Source organism: Lepidochelys kempii, chromosome 20 (assembly GCF_965140285.1).
Source record: "Lepidochelys kempii isolate rLepKem1 chromosome 20, rLepKem1.hap1, whole genome shotgun sequence".
In the NCBI taxonomy this organism is placed as follows: domain Eukaryota; kingdom Metazoa; phylum Chordata; order Testudines; family Cheloniidae; genus Lepidochelys; species Lepidochelys kempii.
In genome coordinates, this window is record NC_136399.1 from 21,751,802 (window position 1) to 21,779,265 (window position 27,464).

Genomic DNA, 27,464 nt, shown 5'->3' on the forward strand with positions numbered 1-27,464 from the left:
CAAACCCTCAAACCAAAGAAGCAACCAAGCTCCATAAGCAGGTTATTTTATTATTTACGCATTACAGTGAAACAGCAGAGCTAGCTCACACACACAGCACGCGAGGCCTCTGCAAATCGCCTCCCACCCCCCAACTCCCCCACATGCTTTCCCTAAGAAATAACTGCTCTCTGACCTGGGATCTGGCCCTTTAAATGTGGGAGACACACCCAGCTAAAACCCTAGGGTGGCCTTTGAATTCAGTAGGAGTTTTGGATTTGGATTAGAGAGAGGATTTTGTCCAATCCCGCTTCCCCTTCCAGGTTTTGTATGTAGTTGGGATGAAGAACGGCAACTGCCCCGCTGGCACAGCAAAGCCGGCTGTACGATAAACATTGTTGGTTGGAGAGATGATTGTTTCATGGAGATGAAGTGGAGGGCTCTCCCCAACTCACCTGCCAGCAAAACAAATATACATTGAGTGCCAATCCCATGGGAAAACTCCAGTCAACTTCAATGGGATCAGGACTGGGTCCTCATTCAGGAATAGCGCAGAGTCTGCAAAATTCAGCCAGCCTCCACTGAAGTGACATCACGTGCAGGAAAATAACTAAACAAGTGAAGACAAAGCCCACTCCCTTCCCCAACCCATGCACAGGTAAGCCATAAAGTAGCGCTTAATAGAGGCTGCTCTAAATAAACCAGAAATGTGTACTTCCAGACAAAGGTTGTGGCGTCTCATGCTGGGACTGGAGCAGGGAGATTTTCCCAGATATAAGTCTCCACTTTTCACTCCAGACAAAGCTTCTGGATCCTTTCCCAGTAGAAGAGCCAGAGGAAATTCCATCCAGTGCTAACTCTTCATTGGTCTGGCCCATCTACACTGGGAAGATTTCCACCCAGGTTTTGGTTTGCAAACTTCCCCAATTGGATAATTACCTGAATTTGTATCCCAGCCCATTCCACATTGAGTGATGCATGGAGCTTGCAAAGAAGCAAAGGAAAGGGAATGTGGAGGTGCGCAAGAAAAGAGGAGTTCTGTGCTGGGTTCTAGGAGACCTGGGATTCCCCCTTGATTTGGATGCAATTGAATTTCACTAAGACTCCCAGTGCCGTTCTCAGATGGGTTAAAACAAGCACGTGTCACTCAGGGGACAAGGCATCTCAGCAGCTCTGACAGACCCAGATGGATGCGACTTTTGGATGCTGATATTGGAACAGAATAGAGGATCTCTTACCATCTTGGTGCCGGTTGTGACAGTGGACACAGACGGACTAAACGTTTGAGTTGTGGGGCTGGGTTTTCTTGTGCCTTTAATCCACCTCCTGTACTCCTCTCTCACCTGGAGAATAAGGGACATGGTCACTACATCATGTAACTAACACCCTCAGACAGGCCACTGCTAGTCCCGTGAAGTCACTGGGTGGCTGATGACATGCCATGGGCGTTACCTGGCGATTGAGGAGACAGTGCACCAGGAAGATGAAGGCTCCCTGCAGGCTGTTGACAATGTTGAATAAATACGCCATGACCATTTTTGCTGAGCCAACTTGGAAGATACCAAGACTCCATGTGCAGCCCAGAATGAATAGCTGGGCGATAGCTTTAAAAGTCAGTAGTCTGGATAAAGGCAGATGGAGAGATCCCATTATAACGATCCTCTGGTGAGTGACTGAGTCAGGGGGCTGCGGGCAGTGTGGGGCGAAACAGCTGGCACCCGCTTTACTGTGACTTAGGGGTACTGTCAAGATGAACACAATGGCAACTTACGCCTATGAATCCAAAATACAATATTGTGCCCAACCATCTCTCCCACACACACACACCTTAACCTCCCACAGGTGGCTCTTCCAAAGCAAATAGTTCAACCTCTCATTACGGTTTTGTTTTTAATCCCTTCACATCAGGCCCTGGCAATGTGACAATCAAGAGGGAACAGGATATTGGGCTCTCGGGAACCCATCTATGTTGGTCCACAGATAGACAGAGGGGTTGCTACAGAGCAACAGCAAGCCACACTTGCCTTCCTCCTCAATGGATGGCACTTTACCTCGACAGTATCCACAGCCACAGGGAAAAGAGATGAGTTTCCTCCCTAAGTAGCACATGGCCCAGCTCTCACTATCAGCACAGACTTGCATTTCTCCTTACACAGCACTAGGCATGGGCATGGGGAGAGGAGAGGGCTCCGCACACTGCCCTCGCCTGCCAACACCGCTCCTCTACCCCTTCCCCCCACCCCCTCCCCCCACAGCTCCCATTGGCCAGGAACAAGGAAACACGGCCAATGGGAGTTTCGGGGGAAGAACCCGCAGACGAGGGCAGCGCACGGAGCCCTCGCCCCCCATCTCCCAGGGGCCGCAGGAATGTGGCGCCGGTCACTTCCGGGAGCGGTGCAGGGCCAGGGCGGGCAGGCAGGGAGCCTGCCTGAGCCCCACTGCCACCCTGGAGCCACTCCAGGTAAGTGGCGCCGGGCCAGAGCCTGCACACCGAACCCCTCCTGTAACCCACATTTTGACTCCCTTCCCTGAGCCCCCTCCCCCACTCTGGACCCCTCCCTACACCCCTGCCATGAGCTCTTTCCCACACTCTGCCACTCCCTCCTCCCCCCCCAACCCCTTGCCCTTAGCCCCTCCCACACCCTACACTCCCTCCCGCACCCCAAGCCCCTGTTCCAGCCCTACTTTCATGGCCCTGCATGCAATTTCCCCACGCGGATGTGGCCCTCGAGCCAAAAATTTGCCCACCCCTATTCTAGTAGATATAGTGCTGTCCTACCTGGTGTCTTTGAGAGTGGACACATCTTCATTAAGGGAGGAGAGTTTGTCTCTCAGGATCCAGAGGGTTGCAATAAAAAATGTTAAATTTATCTGTGGAAACAGCATGAAATATTCCTTGTAAAACATGCTAGCCAAGGCCAGTCTCTCTGCCTGAGGCACAGAAGAATCCTATGGGATCAGACTGCTGCAGACCAGTGACTGCTCGTCAAGGTGGGTCATATACCATTCGCTACCAGATCTTGGTCCCAGGCCATGCAGGGAACAGTTGGCAAAGGCAGGGCTGCAATGCATCACATGTGATCATACAGCCAGAGGGCCACATTCTGCTCTTATCTGAATCTGGAGTGACTCCACTGATTCCAGTGGGGTCTACAGTTATTCCGGATTTAGAGCTGTGTGATTTGGCCCAAAGCTTCTAGATCCTGTCTATAGAGGATTCCCTTCAATTCTGAGACTGAAATTAATTCTTAACCTGCTGCCTGAGATGGGGAGGAATCTGCAAGGACATTTGCTACCTTTATCTCTTACAACACATGTTCCCTTCCTTCCCCAAACTCCCCATGCAGCAGCCACCTTCCCTTCCCCCATCACTTGGGTTATTTACCAGCCAGGCTGGACAAGGCACGGGACAAAACTATCCTCATTCCGGCAGAGGTCCCACTTGCTTCCATGGCAGCATTGCATGAGTAATGACATATTATAATTAATCATATTGTGGTAGCACCTAGAGGCTCCAACTGAGACGGCACTGGGTTCTGTACTCACACCTAGAAAGGAACAGCCCCTGTCCTGGAGCATTTGTTTGCAAAATAACTAAGCAAGACCACAGAGACCGGCTTCCTCTGGGCCACTCAACCCCCCACCCCACCCCAAGCCCCGCCCCCACCCCACTCCTTCTCCAAGTGGTGCTGGGGCATCTATGGGAACATTGGTGGGTTAGAACTTCCCCAGGTCACCAGCTAAAGTGACCCCACTCAGTTCGGTCTTGAAAGGGGGAGAGATGTGACGAAGTGGGACTGTTCTTAATGGTTCCTCTGAATATTGTGGGGGTGCCTCAGTTTCCCCTATGCAGTTCTTAAGTATCTCGGTGGTGGGATAAGGGTATATGATCGTTGCAGAGCCCTAGAGGGCAGGTGTGTGCAGGGGTCTGGACACAGAGAATGGCCAACACCCTGTTTCCTGGCAACTGGTGGCCTGGGCCCTTCCCCCCTGGAAGGTGAGAGCTAAAGGGTTGGAGACAAAGAGATCAGGACAAAACCCAGGGGAGGAGGGGCTGGAGAGAGTTTCAGTTTAGGGCTGGCTGGGGCCATGGAGTGAAGTGCAGACATGGTTGTCTGGCTCACTGCCCCCCAAAATGGACCCAGCTGAGTGGTCCTGTTCTCTGTATCTACAAGCTCTGTCTCAGACCATGTTCCAGTTGTCTAATAAACCTTCTGTTTTACTGGCTGGCTGAGAGTCACGTCTGACTGCGGAGTTGACCCTCTGGCTTCTCCAGGAGCCCTGCCTGGGTGGACTCGCTGTAGGAAGCGCACGGAGGGGCAGAGGATGCTGAATGCTCTGAGGTCAGACCCAGGAAGGTGGAAGCTGTGTGGGCTGTGTGTCCTGAAGACAGGCTGCTCACAGAAAAGAGACTTCCCCAGAGTCCTGACTGGCTTCGTAGGGAGCAGTTCCAGAGCATCGCCCGGGGACTCTGTGAGACCTGCCTCTTCCCACCCCCACCCCACCTCTTCCCACCCAGTTCCACCCCCTCCCACACCGCGCGTCCTGCACACCACAGAACAGCTGACTGCGGGAGGCGCTGGGATGGAGGGGGAGGAGTTGATCCGCACGGCCGCTGGCAGTGGGGAGCTGGCTGCCAGTGGGTGCTGAGCATCCGCTATTTTTTTCGGTGCCTATGAGCAAGACAGACAAAGGGTAGGAGGAGAAACAGAGGTACAGCAAGGGGAAGCTACTTCCCAAGTTAACACAGCAGGCCAGTGGCAGAGTCAGGTCCCCTGACTCACAACCCAGTGCCCGACCCATTCGCCCGGACTGCCTCCATAGAACGTAGGCTATTCTGTTAGTGGGAAATCCTGCACTGGCCAAAGAGGGAGGAATGAAATGGGATCTTCTTGGACTCTTTCATCTTAAATTCTCTGGGAGATATTCCTCTCTTGGCTCCACAGGACTCCACAGGGTTGCAGAGGAGAGAGGAAAATGGGGCCCTGTGGTTCTGTGAGGTACCCACCAGGATTATGGCACAGACTGGTCCCAGGAAGCTCCAATGAAATCCTCTCTCCAGGCTGAGCCAGCAGCTACAGGCAGGGAGCAAGAAGAAGGCGACTTTAATGGGATTACGACCCTTTTTCAGCACCGCAGGCAGAGAGAGGGTGTCACAGGGCAGCTGGCTCTCAAAAGCAAGATGGATCTCAGCCAGCCTGTGACATGGCCGACTCTCCTGCGGGCGGCAGGCTAACAGCCCTCCCCATCTACCTCAGCATCTCCTGCTTTCAGCCTCCACTTCCTCTTCCACCTCCTCAAATGACCCTTTCTGGTGGATGGGCGCAGTATTGAGGGAGGGCCAGACATGCAGCGGATGTATATGTGCCTAGCTGCACTGAAGGAAGTGAAGCTACCCTGATTTACACCAGCTGAAGATCTAGCCTGGGGTGTCTAGAATCTGCCATGCCCTGTTTTAGTGGAGTCGCTCACTTGAGAGAGGGGATCCTCAGGGATTTGCCCACAGTAGGAAGGTGCATTTGTTTCCTACCCACCAATGCCACAAATCCAGCCTGGGAGCTGGGAGTCAAGCTGGGATCTTTCTGGCTTGTTCTTCCGCATCATCAGTGGGGCGAGGAGTGTAGATGTCTGACAGGTGGGAAACTCAACTACAGCGCTCAGGGCAGCTCAGTGTCACAGTCAGCTCCCAGGCAGGAAAATCTCGGTTCAAGTCAGACCTGGGGTGAGCCAGACAACCACATGGAAGCCACATCCCTGCTCCCCTTCGGGATGGGCACTGCACTTACTATTTGGAAGTTCCATAGCCTCCAGGATTCACCGCTGCAGAAATAGCCACCACCAGGGCTGGGAATCCGTAGCCGAACGGGTACATAAATCTCTTCTTGAACCGGCTGGCGCTGGTGTAATTCACGACCTTCAGGTTCCGGACGGTGAGGAAGAGGTGCAGCCCCTCCAGGAACATCCAGGTGAAGCCGGCCAGGAAGAGGTAGTGTAAGAAGCCAGCAATGACAGCACACACCACCTGAGGACAGGACGAGAGAGAGCTCTGGGACACTGCTTCTGGGAAGGGAAACACTGAATTTGGAGGTGGGGGGACTTCTGTGAGGATCATATAGGGCTTTTTATTAACACATGTCTCCAGTTACGGCTCTCTCCCAGGGACAATAAATTCTTCAGTCTACAGGAGCTTGTCTAAGGGCAAGCTGGCTGGCCCTTTCAATCATTCAGAGTCCAGGCTGGTCCTGATCTCCACTCAGAAAAGATGGTTTCTGGGGGTTGTAGTTCCCAAATGAATCGTGGAAATTGTTGGATACTGTGAGGAATCCTAGGATAGGGAGCAGGGACATAAACAAGTTCCCGGTCCTCATAATAGGGAGAGACCTGGAGGGTGTCGGTTCTCTTCTCTGTACCTGCTTCAAGATATAGGTGCCTTGCATCTGCCCATCAGTGTGGGGGCAGAGAGGACAGGCAGGGGACTGTGACTCTGGAAATCGAGGTTCCTTTGTCTGATGAAGGATGGAGCCCACAAGGGAAAGGGAAGGACTGGTTTCACCCAGAGAGATTTCTTTTGGAGGGGAGTAAATAATTATTTCTGTGGGACTAAAGAGCATGGAATAAATGTTACCACCCAGCTGAGGGTATAAAAAGGTGCTGGAGTGAGGGGAGCGTTAGAAATGCTGACAGAGGATCTGGACACAGCTCAATTTTAAACCAAGAATAAAAGTGGGTAACAGACCTGACTGCGGGTGCGGGTCACCGTGGTGAGGAAGAGCAGGTCGGCCAGGAAGAGGCAGAGGCAGAGCTGCAGGTGGAGGGAGGTGCTGACATTGCGGATGGAGCGGCAAAGGAGGAAGGTGAGGATGGCGAGGAGGAGGCACAGCAGGGAGAAGGTCAGTCCCACGTAGGTGACGACGGTCAGTGGATAACTCTCCTGTAACACAGCAAAGGGAGACTCACCAGTGAGCCCTGTGATGCTACATGGGAAATAAAGGGAAGTAAGGACACCCCAGGGAATTACAGAAAAGTCAGCTTAACTTCCGTATCCGGAACGATAATGGAGCAAATAATTAAGCAATCAGTTTACAAACACCTAGAAGATAAAAAGGTGATAAATAACAGTCAGCATGGATTTGTCAAGAATAAATCATGTCAAGCCAGCCTAACAGCTTTCTTTGACAGGGTAACAAGCCTTGTGGATGGTGGTGACAAGGTAGATGTGGTATTTCTTGACTTTAGCAAGGGCTCGTCTACACTGGCAATGCTAAAGTGCTGCCATCGTGGCGCTTTACCGCGGCTTGTGTAGTCGCAGCAGAGCGCTGGGAGAGAGTTCTCCCAGCACTTTAAAAAACCCACCTCCACGAGAGGCGTAGCTACCTGGTGCACTGCTTCACTGGCGCTTTATAGCGCTGAAACTTGCTGTGTTCCAGGGGGTGTTTTTTCACACCCCTGAGCAAGAAAGTTTCAGCGCCATAAATTGCCAGTGTAGACAAGCCCTAAGGCTTCTGAGACTTCCCATAAACAAACTAGGCAAATACAACCTAGATGGAGACACTTTTAGGTGGGTGCATAACTGGTTGGAAAATCGTTCCCAGAGATTAGTTATCCATGGTTCACAGTCAAGCTGTGGGTGGGGGGAGAAGGACGAGGCAGCAAGGATACTGAGCCACCCGGCCCGCCTCACGGAGGTGGAGAGTCACAGTTCCCCACAGAGACCCCCGTACCCTCTCCCTACGCAGAATGTGCGCGTGACGTTGCACTCCATAATGTTTTATGAAAATATGCTTATGAGTGTCACTATGATGTTTCTGAAATATGCTTTACGCAAAAGGTCTCTTGTAAGGTATCATTACAAAGCTTAGGATCTACTGAGTGTGTTCATCCCCTTTGTTTGCATGTATTATTTCTATGTTTGGAGTTAGGAGAATCAGATATAAACTTGTATCACTGATGTACACATTTCAGAGTAACAGCCGTGTTAGTCTGTATTCGCAAAAAGAAAAGGAGGACTTGTGGCACCTTAGAGACTAACCAATTTATTTGAGCATAAGCTTTCGTGAGCTACAGCTCACTTCATCGGATGCATCCGTTGAAGTGAGCTGTAGCTCACAAAAGCTTATGCTCAAATAAATTGGTTAGTCTCTCAGGTGCCACAAGTCCTCCTTTTCTTTTTGCGAATACAGACTAACACGGCTGTTACTCTGAAATCTGTTTATTTGCAAACTTTCCGGGTACGTGCGGGCCAGCGCTGGAAGAATGGAGAGTATGTCACATGATACTGGAATCCATCTTAAATCTGGTACTTTCCCAGATTTAATCTCGTACTTTCCCAGGGTAGCTCCCCAGCCCACCTCTTCTCCCTGTGGCCCCGCCCATACTTCATGTGTTCTTTGAGTCTGGTTCTACGACCACCCTCCAGGAGCATCGGATGCGCATCTGACAACGACTCGGCTCCACTCTCGTGTCCAGGCCACCTGGCCAGTGGCTTGGCATGAGCAACATCTAGGCGGGTAACTATAACAGCCTTTATGTAGAACCTGTGTGTGAATGTCTGTGTGTGTGATTGGATCTATATAGAAATTGCATATAGGAATATTTTGTTGTATTTACAATAAACGTGGCAATTTGCCTTGTCCCTCTCACAAGATCCTGTTGGTATCATTTTTATTGGTGTAACATACCAGCGTTTCTCAAACGGGGGTCCGCGAGGCCACGCCAGGGGGTCCGAAGATCCTGCTGACCAAGTCCTCCACCTCCCTCCCAGTGCCTTCTGCATGCCGGAGAACTGCTGTTCAGCAGCGTTCAGGAGGCACTGGGAGGGAGGGGAAGGAGTGGGCATGGGGGACGCTCAGGGGAGGGGGCAGACACAGGGAAGAGGAGGAGCAGGGGTGGACCAGGGGAAGGAAGACGTGGGGTGGGGCCTTAGGGGAATAGATGGAATGGGGGTGGGGCCTGGGGCTGAGCAGGGGGTTTAAGGTCTGCAAAAAATTTTAAATCAAAATGGGGGTCCACAGGTTCCTAAAGTTTGAGAATCACTGAGCTCTAGAATGAACGCATTGAGAGAAGCCAGGGGCTATGCCCAAGAGTCAGCAGGATATGTAGGGACATGCCTATGAACAGGGGACTCCAAGTACCTTTCCATGCCCATGTGCTGTGAGCTTGTGTTTCAGACAGGGGAAGTACAAGCCACATGGAAAAGGAAAGAAAAAGGCAGCTGCATCAGCTCCATTTTGTCTTCAATCCTGCTTCTCACCTCTGGAGTAACTTCTCGACAAACTGAAGCTTTGAACAAAGGTCTGATAGACCCATCTAAGCTTTGGATGTGTTCCAGAGGGACTTTACAAGCCAGCAAACTCACCATCGCTGCTAAGAACCTGATATATGGACCTTGAAGTCATATGTATCGGATTGCTTTGATCATTTAACAACTCTCTTCTCTTTCTTTTCTTTTCATTTATAACAAAAACCTTTAGTTTTAGATACTAAAAGATTGACTGGCAGCATGGAATGCAATAAAGGGGGCTGTGTGATTTTTTTTTTTCAGCTTCTCAATAACCAGTGTTGGGGATCTGGAGCACAGATTGTGACTGGTTGGTGATTCAAACTACAGTGTTAACCAGCAGTTTTGGGGAAATCTGCTCTCCTTTTTGCAGCCTGCCGTGACCTTGGCATTTTCAGTGTGGGCTACTCTAGGCACCTCAGATCAAAACCCCACGCATCCTGTATGGCCACAGATTATACCCTGAGGTTCCTACTCAGCGGTCATTCAGGCAAAATTCCCACTGATTTTGTCCAAGTAAGGAGCTCAGAGTTCAGCCCTTTGATCTGAGTCTGACACTGAGTCTGACACTGACCTCCACTCCGGTGGGACCCATCAGTAGTGCGAAGCTGGAGAGATGGTCACAGCTGCAGATGGTGTGAGTGCTGTTCGTCTGGAGACTTTTGCAGCCATCCTCAGCCCAGGTGCCTTTCCCAAGGATGAATTTCCAGTGAACGCAGCGAGTCTCTTCCTCTTCTTTCTTTGCCTGGAAACCAAAACACCCCATCATTATCCTCACTGGGTCATGGGGAGAATACTGTTTCTTTTGTCACACGTTTCTAATAGACAATAATAAACCTGAAGTCATCAATGGCTTCATGACTCTCATTGTGCTGCACGTAAAAGCCATTTGGGACTTCCCATTGGCAGTGGAAATACAAGCGAGATCCTCCCGCTCCAATAGCACAAGTCCCTGACCCCAGAGCTAAAGTGGTAATTCCCTTAACTCTGGGCACTGTGGGGTCTATGACACACAATTGTGAAGTTTTGATTTGAGCCGTTAAAAGGCATTCACACACCCGCCCACAAATACCCACATGCACTCTAGCAAGTTCATTACTTTGTCAAAGACGGCACCATCTCATGCCGTTTCCCTGAACTCTTCTGTCTATAGGGCAGAGGTCCCCAAACTGTGGGGTGCGCCCCCCTTTGGAGGGACATGACAGGTCCTGGGTCAGCCCCCATGGGGAGCAGAGAGGGAGCACCACCCAGCCCCTCCCCACCCTGAGCTCTGCTCTGGTCCCACCAGTAGTCGCATCCCTGACTTCCAGCCCCAGGTCTGGCACCGTCCCCAGCTTCAGCATGGCTCCTCTCCCAGCCCCAGCCTCTTGCAGCTCCATTCCCGGCCCAGGCTGGGGGAAGGGGCGGGGCTGGGAGTGGAGCCGCACCTCGCCATGGACTCAGCTGCTGGCCCCCACCGCAGCCTGGCTCCTGCTCCATTCCTGCTCCCAGCCTCAGCTCCCGGCCACGGCTCTGGCCCTGCTTCCAGACCCAGACCCACCACCAGCTGCAGTCCCAGCCTTGGCCCCCTTACCCCTGTCTGTGTCCTTTGCTCCTGCCCCCGAGCCATGGCCCCGCTCCTGGCCCTGGCTCAGGGGAAGAGCTGTGAATGGGGTCGGGGGGGGTGAGACCCTCAAAACTTTGGGGACCACTGCTATAGGGAATTGCCTTCCATTTATTCCTGCTCTAAGGGGTGAGCCAGGCACAATTGTTATTCCTGAGCATTTTACATGATTAATCGTAACCCAGTCAGGCCTGGAGTGAAAGCTATGTAATGTCCTCCCCAGCGTCAGGACTGAAGAAGCTCCCTCTCTTTCTCAGATAACTGTTTCTCAGTCCAGAAAGGCAGCAGAACTCAAATGCCCTACAGAACACGCACCTTTCAAGTGACCAGCTGGAGTCCTGGGCACACAGCAAAGTAAAAGGATCTACACTCACCTGTCTATGGCGCAGGGTGAAATTCACAGGTCTGGAGAGGTTCATGGGCCTCCCATCTCCGATAGCCCCACTCACCACCCTGGAATTCAGGTGAAAATTCCTCAATTTCTCATCAGCCATTAGATCTCCCTCATCAAGTAATGTCGTGTTAATGATGGAGTCCAGGGTGGAGTAAGAAATAAAAGCAACAGCCCAAGGATCTGAAAACATGAAATGATGCCTCATCATAGAGACAGGGACACTGAGACAAAGAAAGAGCAATCCACGTGCCAAAGGTCACAGCGAGTCTGGGGCAGAGCTGGGAAAAGAACCCAGGAGTCCTGGCTAGCATTTTGAGCTTTAACCACTGGAATATGTTGCCTCCTCCCTCTTCTTCCACAGAAGCACTTCTGTGTTGGAAACATCTGGCGTGCACGATAGGAGTGTGATTCCTAAAGTGCACTAACATACATTAAAGCACACTAGGGAACCTTTAGTGCACACTAGTAGGGTCTATACAGACCAATTAATGCACAGTTAGTTAGTGCTCGTTAGAAATCATACCCCCATACTACACATTATCCAGCTCGGTACACAGCCCTAGGTGAAAGGCACTGAGGTGAAGCCATAGTTTTTCTTGGTTAGGAGAGGCAGAGGGGATGGTTAGTGAGGAGCTTTCCCTAGGGCTAAAGAATTAAGAACCAGCCCCAGTTACATCATACTGGCCTGAAAATTGGAGTAAAATTGGTCAATATTATCCTGGTTCCATTCCAGGAAGTCACACATGTCAACCTGGGGCCAAGCTGGGCTCATCATCAGGACATCATGTGTTGGGCCAACGGATCTCTGATCTTTCCATTCTCTGGACCAATTCATATGCCCATCAAAGCTTCTCTCTCCTCCCTGCCCCACATGGGTTGATTTTCATGCTGAGGGACAGCCAGGAATGAAGGGCTCTGCACAGCTCAACGGCCTGAGAAACACTGGCTCAGCCAACAAGGTCCACACTAGTGTCAGGATAACAAAGGCAAGCAAGCCAGCATGGGGCGAGAGGAAGGGGAGAACTAGGGCCGGGGTTTGGTATCTAAAGGGGTGAGTGCCTGGGAAGCACCAGGATGGTACCTTTTGTGTCTGCTCTGGTGACGGCATTGCAGTAAATGTCCATTGTCTCCTTCTGACCTCTCAGCCTGAAGACCTCATCACGGCAACTTGCAGCTCGGACGAGGAGCGTCTTGATAGCTGGGGAGGGAAATGGCAATGCTTCTTGCTGCAAGGGCAAGGCAGGTTTGGAGCTCCACTATTTCTGAATCCCACCACCCCTCCCCCTTCCTCCTCACCTCCATCTCTCTGCGTTTCCCTGAGCCCCTCTGGCTGACCTTCTGTGATCCATCATGCCTGCGCCCCCATGAAGATGCCACTGTGCCAAGAGGCAGAAGGCAACTTCTCCCTGCTGCCTCACCTCTGCGCTTTAGCAGGGGAAGCAGCAAGAAGGGGTATTGCTGGGGCAGGGAGTGAAAGGAGGAACTAATGGCAGCTGCCTGTGGCAACAGAAGATTGGCATTGCTTTTAAACCCCTCTCAGGCAGCTGCCATTGCTGCAAAGCCCCAGGGCTGGGTTTATGGGTGGCGGGTAGCATAGGCTGGGGAAGGCTGTGCCTCCCCAAACAGCCTGGCATGGCCCAGCCCATGCTTTGCCCCCAGGCTCCCTCCTGCCTACTTCCAGTTCCCTTCCGACTCTTCCATGGCTGAGAGGCTGGGGCAGGCAGGCTGGGGCAGGCAGGTGCTCACAAGGCCCAGGGCTGGGGGCGCTGGGGCTGGGGCCATGCCACGTCATGCTGTCTGCCCATCTGCCCGGCGCTGGAGTTGGGGATGCTCCGGCTGCCCAGCACTCTACGGCTGGGGGTTCTCTGGCTGCAGTACCCATCGGACGCTCCGGGTCTGGGGTAGTGCGGGGTGCAAGGCAGGTTTCTCTGGGCTCTAGTGGAAGATGGGGGATGGAAGAGGAGGGGATGGGCCTTGGGCAGAGAGGGAGGGGCCTGGGGCTAGTTTCTCTCAATGGTTAACGTCTCTCAGTGGCTCATTCACCTGCCGCCCAGGGCTGGGTTTTAAACCCTGAGAGAGGGGCAGTGAGGCTGCAGTGGTGTTCTGCACTGAAAAGTGTATAACCCCCATCTCACAGCTGCCACGAGGCGATGTGGGAGCCTCTCATCCTCCTCACCCATAAACTCTGTTGTCACGTTCTGGGTCTTAGACTCCGGAGACCGCAAAGCAACCGTCAGTGCAGCCAATTCCACACTCTGCAGGAGGAAGGTCACGGCGGAGGCCACCTCCCTCTTGCTCTCAGTCCCACCAGCACTGAGGATGGAGCTATTCAGCAAGGAACCAAAGGGGCGAGCAACTTCCTGGGATTGGGAAAGGAAACACCCTGAGAAGGACGGAGGATTTCAGTGGTTCATGAGACACATTCTTCAGACTCCCAGGGGAACAATGACCCTCTTAGGGACATACAGGTTCATAGTGACCTTCCCACTCAGAGGGACTGCAGCTTTCTCAAAGAGGGAGCCCTTTACTGAGCGAGTGAGGCTACTGAGGCTTGCTCAGGACTTCACAGTAACCTGAAGCCAGGGTACGTCTAACACCGTGTGTCATTCGCTCCTCATCCCTGGTCCCTTCAGTGTAGGTGCCAGAGAACATTACAACCAATCAGCAGACATCTCGGTTCTCTCTGTATTGCCCCCGGAAGCAATTTGGATCCTCCTAGGACCAGTGGGGACAGAACCCAGATCCCCTGCCACTTCAGCTAGAGATCATGCACATGCGCACACACACCCCTTTTCTGAAGAGCAGCTACAATTTCCCCCAAAGTGAGAGGGCTATACCAATGCGCAGGGCATTTGGCCATGGAGCGCCCACCCACGTAGGGGCAGAACCTCTAACCTCCAGCGATGCTGCTCTGCCCTCTGCACACATGGACTCCAAATTCACTAAGGTTGAATTCATGAAGGAGCAAAATTCACTGGTGTTGCCCTGCAGAACAATCAGAGGAAATGGGTTATTTCTACAAGCATGGAAAGGCCACCCAAAATTAAGGTAAATGGTTCCTCATCGTGATCTTGCTTTGACCTGTGGTTGGCTGGCTGTCCCACTACAATGTCCACAGATTATACATGTTAAGGCTAAGTGTGCTGAAGCCCACAGACATGCTGATATTTCACATAGTATTGAAGGTTGAGTTTTCAAAAGCACTTTGTGTTGGACTGATTCTGCTCCCACTGAAGTCAGTGGTAAACCTTGGATAAGCAGAGAATCCTCAGGCTCAAAGTTTTCTGTGTACTCTTTGTGAAAACCCTCAAAGCCCAAATAAACCCCTTACACATACCTGCTGAAAGACATCTCTGCACTTCTTCAACTGCTCTCTTATCTGTTGAGTCTCAGTCTGGCATTTAAAGGTAACATCTAGCAACACAAAGAGAGGCACGGACAATTACATCAAGTCAACATCTGCAGGGCTAAGGTTTTCAAAAGTGTCTCGTGATTTCAGACAACTTAAAAGGGCCCTGACTTTCAAAAGTGCTGAGCACTCACCCTTTAAGGTGTCAGGTTAGGCAAGCAAAATCACAAGGCGATTTTGAAAATCTTGGCCAAAGTGACACACCTAAGACCACACTCACACAAACTCTATGACGGAGCTGGAAATGGAAGCTTGATCAACTGAGTCCAAGCCTAGCATTTTAACCACAAAGGCCATCCTTTCTTCCTTCCAGAATACAAAGTTGATGATCTCCTGAAACCCAGCAGGTGTTTTCTCCCTTTAGCTCCATTGATCCCTTTAGCCCTGTCTGACAACTTTCAACTGAGTTTATAATCAGTTAGCAATACATTCAGCCCTAAAAGCCTGGCGTGTGTCCACACATCACCTGGTTAATACTCACTTAAGCTTTGTCTGTGTGTCTCATTGATCAGTGTGTCTTATGTGTCCTCTGGGGCTGCTCCACCAAAGGTCTGGTTCTGCTACAGCTCCTAGCTATGGGAGTTTGTCTCTTAGCTCAATCAGGAGTGGGTCATGGATTTACAAGGTCCTGGGTTTGATCCTTGGGGTTACCAAGAAGACAGTTGTTACATCAATACTCAAGAAGTTTCCCTTCCCAAGAACTGTTCTAACCCTGCTCTTGTACTTCTAAAAGGCCTGACTCTCATCAAGGTATGTCTACAGTAGGAACGCTAAAGTGGTGCAGCTGCAGCTGTGTCACTGTAGTGTAGACACTGACGATGGTGATGGAAGGGTTCTTCCATTGCTGTAGTAAATCCGCCTCTCAGAGGTGGTAGCTAGGACAAGAGAAGAAGTCTTCTGTTGACCTTGTGTTGCCTACCCTGAGGCTTAGGCTGCCTTATGATTGACTGAAGTTTTAGGTGTTGAGCAGGCCTCAGTTACACTAAAAGCCTTACATTGCCAAAATAGATTTAAAACCCAGGCTACTCACTCTTCCTGCAGGAACCCGGAATCCCATAGCTGTCCATGGCAGCAGTGCCAACACTCAGGAGTGCGAATGGAGAGCTGGCATGTTCCACAGCATGGGATCTCATGGCAGGTCCAAGCGTACGCATGCCCCAAACGAACTCAGTGCCAGGGACTGGGTTCCACTTCACATCCTTTAGAGGCTGATTGTCTAAGATGATGGCACCAGTCTCTGATCTATTGGCCACCATCAAGGCAAAGTTCTCAAAGCCCTCCTGCTCATTTATAGAATACATCAGGCAGTAACTGGCAACATCTGGAACATTCATCAGGAAGGCGTGGGAGGAATTAGGGATAGCTGCGCCCAGGCTGTAGAACACCACCTGGATGCCCACGTTAGCAGAGATGTAGACTGGGATTGAGGGCTTGACAGGAAGTTGGAATACATTGCCTCCTGTTAGAGTAACATTCTCTTGCTGGTCTCCTCGTTGATACAACACAGTCATGCTCTGGGAAGCAGTGATATAGACTATGCCATCTTTTTTCTGCCAGGGTAAGGGAGGAATGATGTATGTTGTTCCCCAGCTGCAGACTGGTAGGAGCTGCTCAAAGACGTGGTTGCATTTTGTGCTATTACAAAAACACACCTGGCCAACCAAGACGGCCACTGGCTTTTCTGAGACAATCCTGGTGCCAGACAGATCTTCTATGCCTTGTAACTGGATGACATGGAAACTGAAGGGCTTAAATTTCAGTTTGCTGCCAGTGGTGTGGACCTGTGTTAGGTAATGTAACTTGCCTTTCACATGGACCTCCACGGAGTTGGGCTCCTGGTACGTTATAATAGAGAACTCTGGGTAACTATCGAAGGATTCCGTAGAGGGAGTCACTACATAGTGTTCATTTCCCAAGCTGGAGACAGGATACAGCACAGTGATCTCAGGGCTCACATGCTTGTTGCTGACAGACACTACCGAGATATCTTTGTCAGCCTTGACTAGGACCACCTTGGAGACCACGTCACTGCCGTTAATTCCCACTGACTCTGGTAGCCTGACCCGCACCATCTCTCCCTGATTTACCATAGTCTTATTCTCAAACCTTGCCCTGTCACCCTTGCAATTGGGGATGGAAACAGACACTGAAGTGAAGGCAAAGTAGCCAGTAATTTGCACTTCAAATTGACTCGAGTTCCCACAGTCCTCCATGTAGGAGGTGATGAATTCTCTTCCCAGAGTCTCAGTCTGACATGTGCCTGCAAGGAAAAATAGCAATAAAACATTGGAGGTAGAGAGAGATACTGTCAAGAGGTGGATAGAGTAAAAGGGACTGGATCAACTTTGTTCAGGTCAAAAATTAAGACCCAGTAAAAAGAAACGGAGCCTGAAAATCTTAATGCAGCTAGAAATTTTTCCCATTATATTTTTAATCTAAATTAAAATAATTTTTATTAATAGTACACATTATTTTAAATAATGAACAAGGACAACTTAGACAGCTTAGAACCCAACAAAGACTTGGGAACCAAACATGACTTCGGGGAATGTTCCAATCTGGATCAGAACTCCATGAATGTCCCTGATCTCTATAATTGTTGAGAACCAGAATCCTGGATCCAAACACTCATGGAAACACAGAAAAATGTCAGATCCAAATGCACACTTAATGATTTGGACTCAGCTCTAAGAATAATTGTTTCCCCTTCCCTAGCACCTCCTGTCTAAGCTTCAAACACTTTACAGACAGACATTCAATAATTCTCAGTCCCACCAGGAGATGGGTCAATATTACTGTCCCCATTGCACTGAGCGGAAAACTAAGGCACAGAGAGGATTAGGAGCTTGCTCAAAGTAACCCCACAAATCAGCAGTAGAACTAAGAATAGAATCCAGGTTTCCTACTCTCAGTCTCTTGTGCTCTAAGCGTTAAAAACTATAGAACCATATTCTGTTGTGTTGAGAAGGGTAGGTGCCTTGGGCCTATTTGGCTCAGGTGATAATAAAACCCTTTTGTACTGTTACAACATTAAACCCATAAGTGTGGTTTGGGTCTTGTGTCAAGTTATCGCTGGCACCGTCTCCTGTTGTGACCACCACCGTTAAATATATATATACAGAAAGAGAGAGAGAGAGAGAACCCTTCATTAAACACACATAAGAAACAGATTAATAAAATTACAATTTAAAAAGTTCAATAAAAGTTTCATTTAATCAGTTTCCTTTACTTCCCTTTTAGTTATATAGGGCCAGATCTTCAGACAGTGTAAATCAGTGTAGCACCACTGACTACAACAGACCTTTGCTGATTTACAACAGATGAGGATTCTGCCCATCACCCCCCAGCTGACATCCAACTTGGCTCTTTATAGAGAGATCCAGAAACATTGTATCTCCCAATAAACATTTTATCCTCACTCCCAGAGCTCTCTCTCTGTCCTGAGTTGAAAGAAAATTAAGGCCAAACGTAATATAGCTTCTCAAATTTCCACTAGCTGAGAATCTGGCTGTCTAGCTTCAGCCCCTTTAATACGATCAGTGAGGGAAGATATTGTGAAATGCTGAGCCTCCTTCCCCTGTCCCTTACACCATATGACCGCCATTGATTTCAGTGCATTTCTCCTGATTTACATTGATGTACATGAGAAGAGAATGAGGCCCATCATTCTTAGCCTGAATGGGAGCTGGCGGCAGGGCTGGATTTAGGGGCAGGTGACCCAGGCAACCATCAGTGGTGCCAGGTTTGGGGGGCCCTGGGCTCGGGGTGCTGTTTTTGTTGTTAGCAACAAAAGGGAAAACAGAATGTTTGAAGTAAAATGTTTCATGTATTCCGTATGTGGATTCATTTTTCATAAAACCAAACACCCTGGCCCCTGCCCTCTTCCCCAAGGCCCCGCCACTTCTCCAAGGCCCTGCCCCCCACTCACTCCAGCCTCCCTCCCTCCATTGGTCGCTCTCTGCCTCCCTCCCTCAATTTCACTAGGCTGGGGCAGAGGGTTGAGTTGTGGGAGGGGGTGAGGGCTCCATCTGGGGGTGCAGGCTCTGGGATGGAGTTTGGGTATGGGAGGGGGTTCCAACCTGGGGCAAGGATTTGGGATGCAGGTGAGGGTGCAGGGTCTGGGAGGGAATTAGGGTGCAGAATTGGGTTCTGACCTGCGGCAGGCGGTTGGAGTGCAGGTAGGGGTGTGGGGTCTGGGAGTGAGTTTGGGTGCAGGATGAGGTTCCAACCTAGGGTAGGGGGTTCAGGGTGGGGGCTCTGGCTGGGCGGCAATTACCTCAGGCAGCTCCTAGTTGGTGATGCAGCAGGGCTAAGGCAGGCTCCCTTCCTGCCCTGGCTCCACACTTCTCCCAGAAGTGGCCGGCATGTTCTGCCCCCTAGGCAGAGGAGCAGCCAGGTGGCTCTGTGTAGTGTGCACTGCCCATGCCCACAGGCGCTGACTCCACAGCTCCCATTGGCCACAGTTCCCAGCCAATGGGAGCTGCGGAGCTGGCCCTGGGAGCAGCGGCAGCACTTGGAGCTTCTCTGATCACCGCTGAGCCTAGGGGCTGGACGTGCTGGCTGCTTCCGGAGAGCTACGCAAAGCCAGGGCAGGCAGGGAGCCTGCCATAGCCTCACTGCACCACCGACCTGACTTTTAATGGCGCAGTGAGTGGTGCTGTCCGGAGCCGCCAGGGCCCATTTTCGACTGGGCGTTTCAGTTGAAAACCGGATGCCTGGCAACCCTAGTATCAACTGTTAATCTCATGAGACAGGGATAAATCATGCATACAAATCGTGCATCAAAGTCATGAAATGGACTACAAATGCAATCAAAAATAAGGTATATAAAGGTTTAACAAATGGAAGGGTGTGCACCCCATTTGGTCTAGGGCCGGCCCTGGCTGCCGGTCCTCAATGCCTCTCAGGATTTAGCTCCATTTGTAGGATCATAGAATCATAGAATATTAGGGTTGGAAGAGACCTCAGTTGGTCATCTAGACCAGTGCTACTCAAAGTGGTGGTCCGTGGACCCGCGCTGATCTGCAAGCCATCGGCTGCCGGTCTGCACGCACATTTGAAAAAAAAATTGCCTGTCCCCCACATCAGATTGCTTGAGAAGCATTGGGCTAGACCAATCCCCTGCTCAAAGCAGGACCAACACCAACTAAACTATCCCAGCCAGGGCTTGTCAAGCCAGGCCTTAAAAACCTCTAAGGATGGAGATTCCACCACCTCCCTAGGGAACCCATTCCAGTGCTTCACCACCCTCCTGGTGAAATAGTGTTTCCTAAAATCCAATGTACACCTCCCCCACTGCAACTTGAGACCATTGCTCCTTTTCCTGTCATCTGCCATCACTGAGAACAGCCGAGCTCCATCCTCTTTGGAACCCCCCCTTCAAGTAGTTGAAGGCTGCTATCAAATCCCCCCTCACTCTTCTCTTCTGCAGACTAAATTAACCCCAGTTCCCTCAGCCTCTCCTCGTAAGTCATGTGCCCCAGCCCCTTAATTATTTTCATTGCACTCCACTGGACTCTCTTCAATGTGTCCACATCCCTTCTGTAGTGGGGGGACCAAAATTGCAATACTCCAGATGTTATTCCTTGACTTTAGCAAAGTTTTTGACACGGTCTCACACAGTATTCTTTCCAGCAAGTTAAAGAAGTATGGGCTGGATGAATGGACTATAAGGGGGATAGAAAGCTGGCTCGATCCTCGAGCTCAACAGGTAGTGATGAATGGCTCCATGTCTAGTTGGCAGCCGGTATCAAGTGGAGTGCCCCAAGGGTCAGTCCTGGGGCTGGTTTTGTTCAATATCTTCATTAATGATCTGGAGGATGGTGTGGATTGTACCCTCAGCAAGTTTGCAGATGACACTAAACTGTGAGGAGTGGTAGATACGCTGGAGGACAGGGATAGGATACAGAGGGACCTAGACAAATTAGAGGATTGGGCCAAAAGAAATCTGATGAGGTTCAACAAGGACAAGTGCAGAGTCCTGCACTTAGGACGGAAGAATCCCATGCACCGCTACAGACTAGGGACCAAGCGGCTAGGCAGCAGTTCTGCAGAAAAGGACTGAGGCGTTACGGTGGATGAGAAGCTTTATAGGAATCAACAGTGTGCCCTTGTTGCCAAGACGGCTAATGGCATTTTGGGCTGTATAAGTAGGAACATTGCCAGCAGATCAAGGAACGTGATCGTTCCCCTCTATTCGGCATTGGTGAGACCTCATCGGGAGTACTGTGTCCAGTTTGGACCCCACACTACAAGAAGGATGTCGAAAAATTGGGAAGAGTCCAGCGGAGGGCAACAAAGATGATTAGGGGGCTGGTGATGGTTCCCCTCTATTCGACATTGGTGAGGCTTCATCTGGAGTACTATGTCCAGTTTTGGGCCCCACACTACAAGAAGGATGTGGAAAAATTGGAAAACGTCCAGCGGAGGGCAACAAAAATGATTAGGGGACTGGAACACATGACTTATGAGGAGATGCTGAGGGAACTGGGACTGTTTAGTCTGCAGAAGAGAAGAATGAGGGGGGATTTGATAGCTGCTTTCAACTACCTGAAAGGGGGTTCCAAAGAGGATGGATCTAGAGTGTTCTCAGTGGTAGCTGATGACAGAACAAGGAGTAACGGTCTCAAGTTGCAGTGGGGGAGGTTTAGGTTGGATATTAGGAAAAACTTTTTCACTAGGAGGGTGGTGAAACACTGGAATGCGTTGCCGAGGGAGGTGGTGGAATCTCCTTCCTTAGATATTTTTAAGGTCAGGCTTGACAAAGCCCTGGCTAGGATGATTTAGTTGGGGACTGGTCCTGCTTTGAGCAGGGGGTTGGACTAGATGACCTCCTGAGGTCCCTTCCAACTCTGATATTCTATGGTTCTATGGTTCTATGGAGCACGTGAGTTATGAGAAGAGGCTGAGGGAACTGGGATTATTTAGTCTGCAGAAGAGAAGAATGAGGGGGATTTGATAGCTGCTTTTAACTACCTGAAAGGGGGTTCCAAAGAGAATAGATCTAGACTGTTCTCAGTGGTACCAGATGACAGAATGAGGAGTAATGGTCTCAGGTTGCAGTGGGGGAGGTGTAGGTTGGATATTAGGAAACACTGTTTCACTAGGAGAGTGGTGAAGCACGGCAATGCATTACCTAGGGAGGTGATGGAATCTCCTTCCTAAGAGATTTTTAAGGGTCAGGCTTGACAAAGCCCTGGCTGGGATGATTTAGTTGGGGATTGGTCCTGCTTTGAGCAGGAGGTTGGACTAGATGACCTCTTGAGGTCCCTTCCAACCCTGATATTCTATGTGTGGCCTCACCAGTGCTGAATAGAGGGGAATAATCACTTCGCTCAATCTGCTGACAATGCTCCCACTAATACAGCCCAATGTGCCACTGGCCTTCTTGGCAATAAGAATTTCCCCGCGCTTCTAGTTTCTACATGAAATTGATCAGGATCTCAATTTTCATTTGCAATTCTGTAATACTCACAGCTCCTTAAAGAGGAAGCTGCCAAAACGACAGATCCAGAGTTACTGCTACTTCATTCTCCCTCGCTCCTTTCTGACAGACTTCCAGGGACTGCAGTCCAGTATAGGAAGTCACCAGCTACCGCTTTCTGGGCCCACCTCTGGCTTTTCAGTATGGCCTAGTGACACTATTAAAAGACCTCTCAGTGGGACATGGAAGCAGAAAGAGGTTCTTGTCCACCATGGGACAGAGTGTGAGCAGACTAAAACTAGAATACCCTAAGGAGTGACAGAGGGAGAAAGAGGGAGTGAATGAATAAACGAACACAGAGAAGGAGGAATTATCCCTGACACCCAATCTTCCCTGTTCTCAAAATTCTGGGTTTTCCCTTCAGGGTCTGTTTAGAACCTGAGGTGGACCCACCCCTCTGGGCATTCCGCTGCGCCTAATGACCCAGATGCAGTGAACCCCCACATCAGAGTCCAGAGAATGCTGCTGAGAGCTGCCAAGCCAATACCAGCTTCATGGCAGACACTCTATATGATACTCACTTATTATGGGCACAGAAACGTTACACAAGGCATTATGTTTCACGAACCTGAGAATTTACCAATTCTGTTTGTCGTCTGGGCGCTTGCTGGTGGTAGAAACCAGAACAGTCCAAGGAGGAAAAACACTTGAGAGAAGATGAACAAAATTTGTTTAAAATCTAAGATATGGCAATAAACAACACAGGGAGACATTACTAATTAAAGGAGTCTAAGCACCTTTGTATGAGTCTGACCCTAATCTCAGTTATACTGGTGTCAATTTGGAATGACTCCATTGATTTACTTTTATTGGCATTATCCTGGATTTATCCTGGGACTTAGGAGATCAGAAATAGGATCAGGGCATTGGACCTCATTGATGTGGGGAGAATGGAAGGTAGACACTGGATTTTTCCATTCTAGTCTCATCCTCTGATGCCCTGTAGGAGGCAGCTGGGAAGCTGGAGTCTGAGTAGCTTCTCAATGGCCTGAGGCAGGGTGTCAGGGAGTCACAGGGTCTGGTCTATGACACAGCCTGTAACCAGTCCCTTTGGAGAGATCCCTGTAGTGTGCTGGGCCCCAAGGACCTACACAGTTCCACAGGGGCAGACCCGTGGCCTCCAAAGCTAGGCCTTTGGGTGCCAGCAATCCCCATCATTTTCCATGGCTCCCAGTAGTAAGTCCAGCAGAGCCAGACTCCAGTGCGAGGTTTGTTCTTTACTCCTTCAGGGAACAATGCTCTCAGTGAGTATTTTCAGTAATGTCAGGCAGCCTTTTCAAAACAAGCTAAGAATGTATTAGCCACCTGGCCTACAGAATCCAACAGTCCTGACTTTAGCATAGAGAGGCACAGGTTAAGACATGGGCCATGCTGACCAATGCCAGGGCTCCCATGAGCCAGGCTGCTGTAGGAACAAACCATCTTGGCACTTTCTCACCGTCTCTGTTCCTTTAGTTCCAGGTGTGTTTCCTGTGTCTCTGAAAGCTCAGCTCTAAATCCAGCCCACTGTCATCTTTCCCCTTTGTTCTCCCACTCAGTGCATTTGGTTTGCTGCCCTGCAAGCCTCCAGGAAATCTCCTTCCTCTCAGCTGTGGGTCACAAGGAGTGAATGTCCTGGCCACTGGGGTTTCCGCTGACTTTTCCAGACCCTCCATTCACAGGTGTAAATTTTCTTTACTTAGTTTGTTAATGACTCTGGTCTCCAGCCAGACTGTTGAGTCAAATACCACATCATATCCCTTTACGCTCAATGCACAGAAATGCAAAGGCCGGAGGGAAACTGAAGCATGCACAGGAATCATAAATCATTACCAAAATTCACACAATCACCACACCGGGCTTTCCCCCTTTGCCCTTGTCATTTGGGTTCTGTCAGATATAACCTTCTCCCATCTGTTCCTCATGGGTCAGCATGCCCAATGCTCAGCAAGGAAACAAACACACGCCCTAGAGAGGGGCAAGATGCACCATAAGTTTGCAGGAGAGCATGTATCTTGCTAATCTGTTTAGCCAAGAGTTGGTGCTGCAGCTGCTCTCTGTCCACCTGTGAAGCCCAGCTAGTAACAGAATGTACATCTACACCGCGCAGCAGACTGCAGCAGCAGGGCTCAGAACCCAGCTCGACAGAGTCGGGCTTGGGCTCCTGTGCTAAAAGTAGCTGAGTACACAGAGCTTCTAAGTTGTGGGTGGCTTGGACTGGAGGTCAGGCTCTGAAGTCTAGGGAAAGGAATGGGCCTCAGCTGGTCCAAACCACAACTTAAAAGTGCTGACGACACCGCTCTTTTTATCATGGTAGCAAAAGCCTGAGTCTGTCAAGGTGGGCTTGGAGGGTCCCTGCCACAGGCTGTGTAGATGTACCCTGATAGGCCAGGGAACCTCCGAAGTACTTCAGGACAGAACCCTTCTAACTTCCCCTCCCTGGCATCTCCAATAAGTTGCCAGCTGGCTACTCCCAGCTATCCAGCGGATAGCGGCTTGCCTGCCACACTCTCCCATACACCACGGCTCTGTCATCACTAACTCGGTTCTACTTACTTGGAGGAAACGCGAAGCCTCGGCGTGCCATGGCTGCTCAGAAGACAAGCTCTGGGATTCTGACCCTGGCACCTTCCTTATTAACCCGAAACAAACCCACAAGCAGAACTGACACAAACTCGTTCACAGCAACTTCCTCTTTACTCCCCTTATCTCTGGTGTCTGGGGAAGTCTCCTTTCTGTGAGCAGACTGTCTTCAAGACACACAGCTCACACAACTTCCACCTTCCTGGGTCTGACCACTGCCCCTCCGTGCGCTTCCCACAGCGAGTCCACTCGGGCGGGGCTCCTGGGGAAGCCAGAGGGTCAACTCCGCAGTCAGACGTGACTCTCAGCCAGCCAGTAAAACAGAAGGTTTATTAGACGACTGGAACATGGTCTAAACAGAGCTTGTAGGTGCAGAGAACAGGACCCCTCAGCTGGGTCCATTTTGGGGGGCAGTGAGCCAGACAACCACGTCTGCACTTCACTCCATGTCCCCAGCCAGCCCCAAACTGAAACTCTCTCCAGCCCCTCCTCCTCTGGCATTGTCCCTTTCCCAGGCCAGGAGGTCACCTGATCTCTTTGTCTCCAACCCTTTAGCGCTCACCTTGGAGGGGGGAAGGGCCCAGGCCACCAGTTGCCAGGAAACAGGGTGTTGGCCATTCTCTGTGTCCAGACCCCTGCACACACCTGCCCTCCAGGGCTCTGCAACGATCATACACCCTTATCCCACCACCTAGATACTTAAGAACTGCATAGGGGAAACTGAGGCACCCCCACAATATTCAGAGGAAACATTAAGAACAGTCCCGCTTCATCACAGTGCCCTCACAGGCCAACAGGGAATCAGACAGTCCTTACGCTGCATATCCCTTAGCTAAAAGGGTACAAGGCTCATGCTTTCAGTGCAGAAGGTTCTAGGTACAATCCCTGCTGATGACCCATAGTAGAATATGTCTTAGGAGAGGGCCCAGAGGAGGGAACTGGGGAAGGAATAATGGGGGTACAGGAATGTCTCCTCACTAGTCACTCAGTGCAGGATGCCCGGGACACTAGGAGGGTGGCTGGGTCAGGATCTATGCACCCAGGCACTCAGTCTGTGACCCAGGTTTTGACAAGGAGCCTCCTGGAGGGGAGCAGTCTCACAGCTGACTTCTCAGGGACAGAGAAAGGGGTGGCGAAGGGTACCCCAATCCAGGTCCCTGTTCTTCAGGATGCTATTTCTGATAAGTTTTTGGAAAGTAACCTTGTCTCTTTAAATCAAGATGCAGCTCCAATGCCTGTGATAACAGAGGAGTTGGGACCAGGAAATTGCCAGGGGGTAGTTTGCCGGAATACAAATGACCCAACTGACAGAGAAGGGGGTGTTTTCCCCCAGGCTGGTAAGAAACAGGGAGCAGTTACAGGAAGGCTGCTGGGAGAAGGTGAATCTGATCGAAGGGTAAAGACACCTCGCCCAGAGAGCCCCGATCACAGCCCACTAGGGGGCAGGGAAGGACTCAGTGCTGGGAGGAGGAAACACCGGGTAACCCCAAAAAGTGAGCTGGATTTTCTACCTAGGTGCAGTCCTGGGGTTGGGAGACCACTCCCCAAAGGGCCAGCCAATGTGCAGGATCCCCCTGAACACCTATCTTGCCAGACTCTGAGGCACCAAAATTCCAGAAACATGATTAAATTAAGAGCCCACACAGAGGGGAATGCTGGAGGGAAAGAAAAGCCAGTGACTGATTACATGGGAGAGAGTCAAAGGACAGCATGGGTAATGAACAAACTAGACTTACAGTACACTTTCTGAAAAGAGGGCATGATATCATAAAGATACTGGTAAACGTACATCTGAGATAAAAATTTTGGTATTAATGTTAAGTTTTGGGGTAAGAATTTTGACATGGATGTTAAACCTTATGATAATGCTATTTTTCAATTAATACCTGTAAACAGGTTTAAAGCTTATCACAGCAGAGAAACCATAAAAAACCTGGTTTGCTGTGTGTGAATGAGGAAACTGAGGTACACCGCCTGATGGCCTTGATGGCTGGGTGCCAAGAGAACTATAACACAAACTACCTTTGAGCTAGTCAGTGACTAACCCTCTTGCAGTAAGTTAATGGGGGAGGAGTGACGTTCTGTACCTCGGGTGAACAGCCTGCACCCCCATGTTCATCCTTATAATATGACTGTGTGGTATCCAATGCAAAGTTTGTCATATCGGGAGTCTTCAGAAGGCTCATGATGCACTGAGCATTGTTGTTATAGTGATGTTATAGTAATGGTTGTTACAGTAATGGTATAGTAATGTTATGGGCTGTAAATTCATATATATAGTTATGAGGATGACAATGTGTCCTCATGGCTTAAAATAGGCCCAGGCAAAACTCTCCAAGAGCAGAGGGGCAGTTCACACCTCAACAGGGCATGTATGGGACAAACCCAGCCCAGCCTCAAAGGAACAAAGGACACTTGCCTAGGCAGCAACAAAGAGTCTGTTGGACTCTTGAGTGAGTCACCCCACTTCTTTGGTCACTTTGGGACTGCAATGAGGTAATGCTCACCTGAGTCGGAAAGAGGGGGGCAAAGCCAAGAGGGAAGAAAGAACATGATAAAAGGGAGAGATGTTTGCCATGCTCTTCCTCTCTCTTCCACCTCCATCTACAGACATCACCACCAAGCGACTGAAGCACTGATCAAAGCGGAGAGCCTGGCTGAAGGGCAACCAGCCAGCCTGTGGTGAGAAGCATCTAAATATGTAAGGACACTGAAAGTGTTAAGATCAGCTTAGAATGTGTTTTGTTCAAATCATGG

General features: G+C 50.3%; 1 protein-coding gene across 1 annotated transcript; it reads right to left on the reverse strand.

Annotated features, from left to right (window-relative positions):
- Positions 1-47: 47 nt before the first annotated feature.
- On the reverse strand, positions 48-24,747 carry LOC140900976 (adhesion G protein-coupled receptor E3). Its single transcript, XM_078849701.1, has 16 exons — positions 24,681-24,747; positions 22,714-22,791; positions 15,693-16,922; positions 14,591-14,667; positions 14,149-14,238; positions 13,430-13,613; positions 12,335-12,451; positions 11,234-11,433; positions 9,831-10,001; positions 6,716-6,910; positions 5,766-6,001; positions 4,988-5,054; positions 2,759-2,850; positions 1,432-1,600; positions 1,218-1,322; positions 48-434 (listed from the first exon to the last, which is right to left on the reverse strand). Exons 1-16 carry the CDS (start codon positions 24,709-24,711, stop codon positions 399-401), a joined length of 3,078 nt encoding a protein of 1,025 aa, XP_078705827.1. The 5' UTR covers positions 24,712-24,747; the 3' UTR covers positions 48-398.
- Between the last annotated feature and the right edge of the window lie 2,717 nt (positions 24,748-27,464).

What these genes read in the sequence shown, in the direction of transcription:
- LOC140900976 (XM_078849701.1), bottom strand. Translation starts at nt 24,711, where the DNA reads ATGGCACGCCGAGGCTTCGCGTTTCCTCCAA. An exon ending in AGGCTTCGCGTTTCCTCCAA is followed by an intron (nt 22,792 to 24,680) that starts GTAAGTAGAACC and finishes TCTTCTCTCAAG; the next exon opens with TGTTTTTCCTCCTTGGACTG. An exon ending in ACTGTCTCCTCAATCGCCAG is followed by an intron (nt 1,323 to 1,431) that starts GTAACGCCCATG and finishes CTTATTCTCCAG; the next exon opens with GTGAGAGAGGAGTACAGGAG.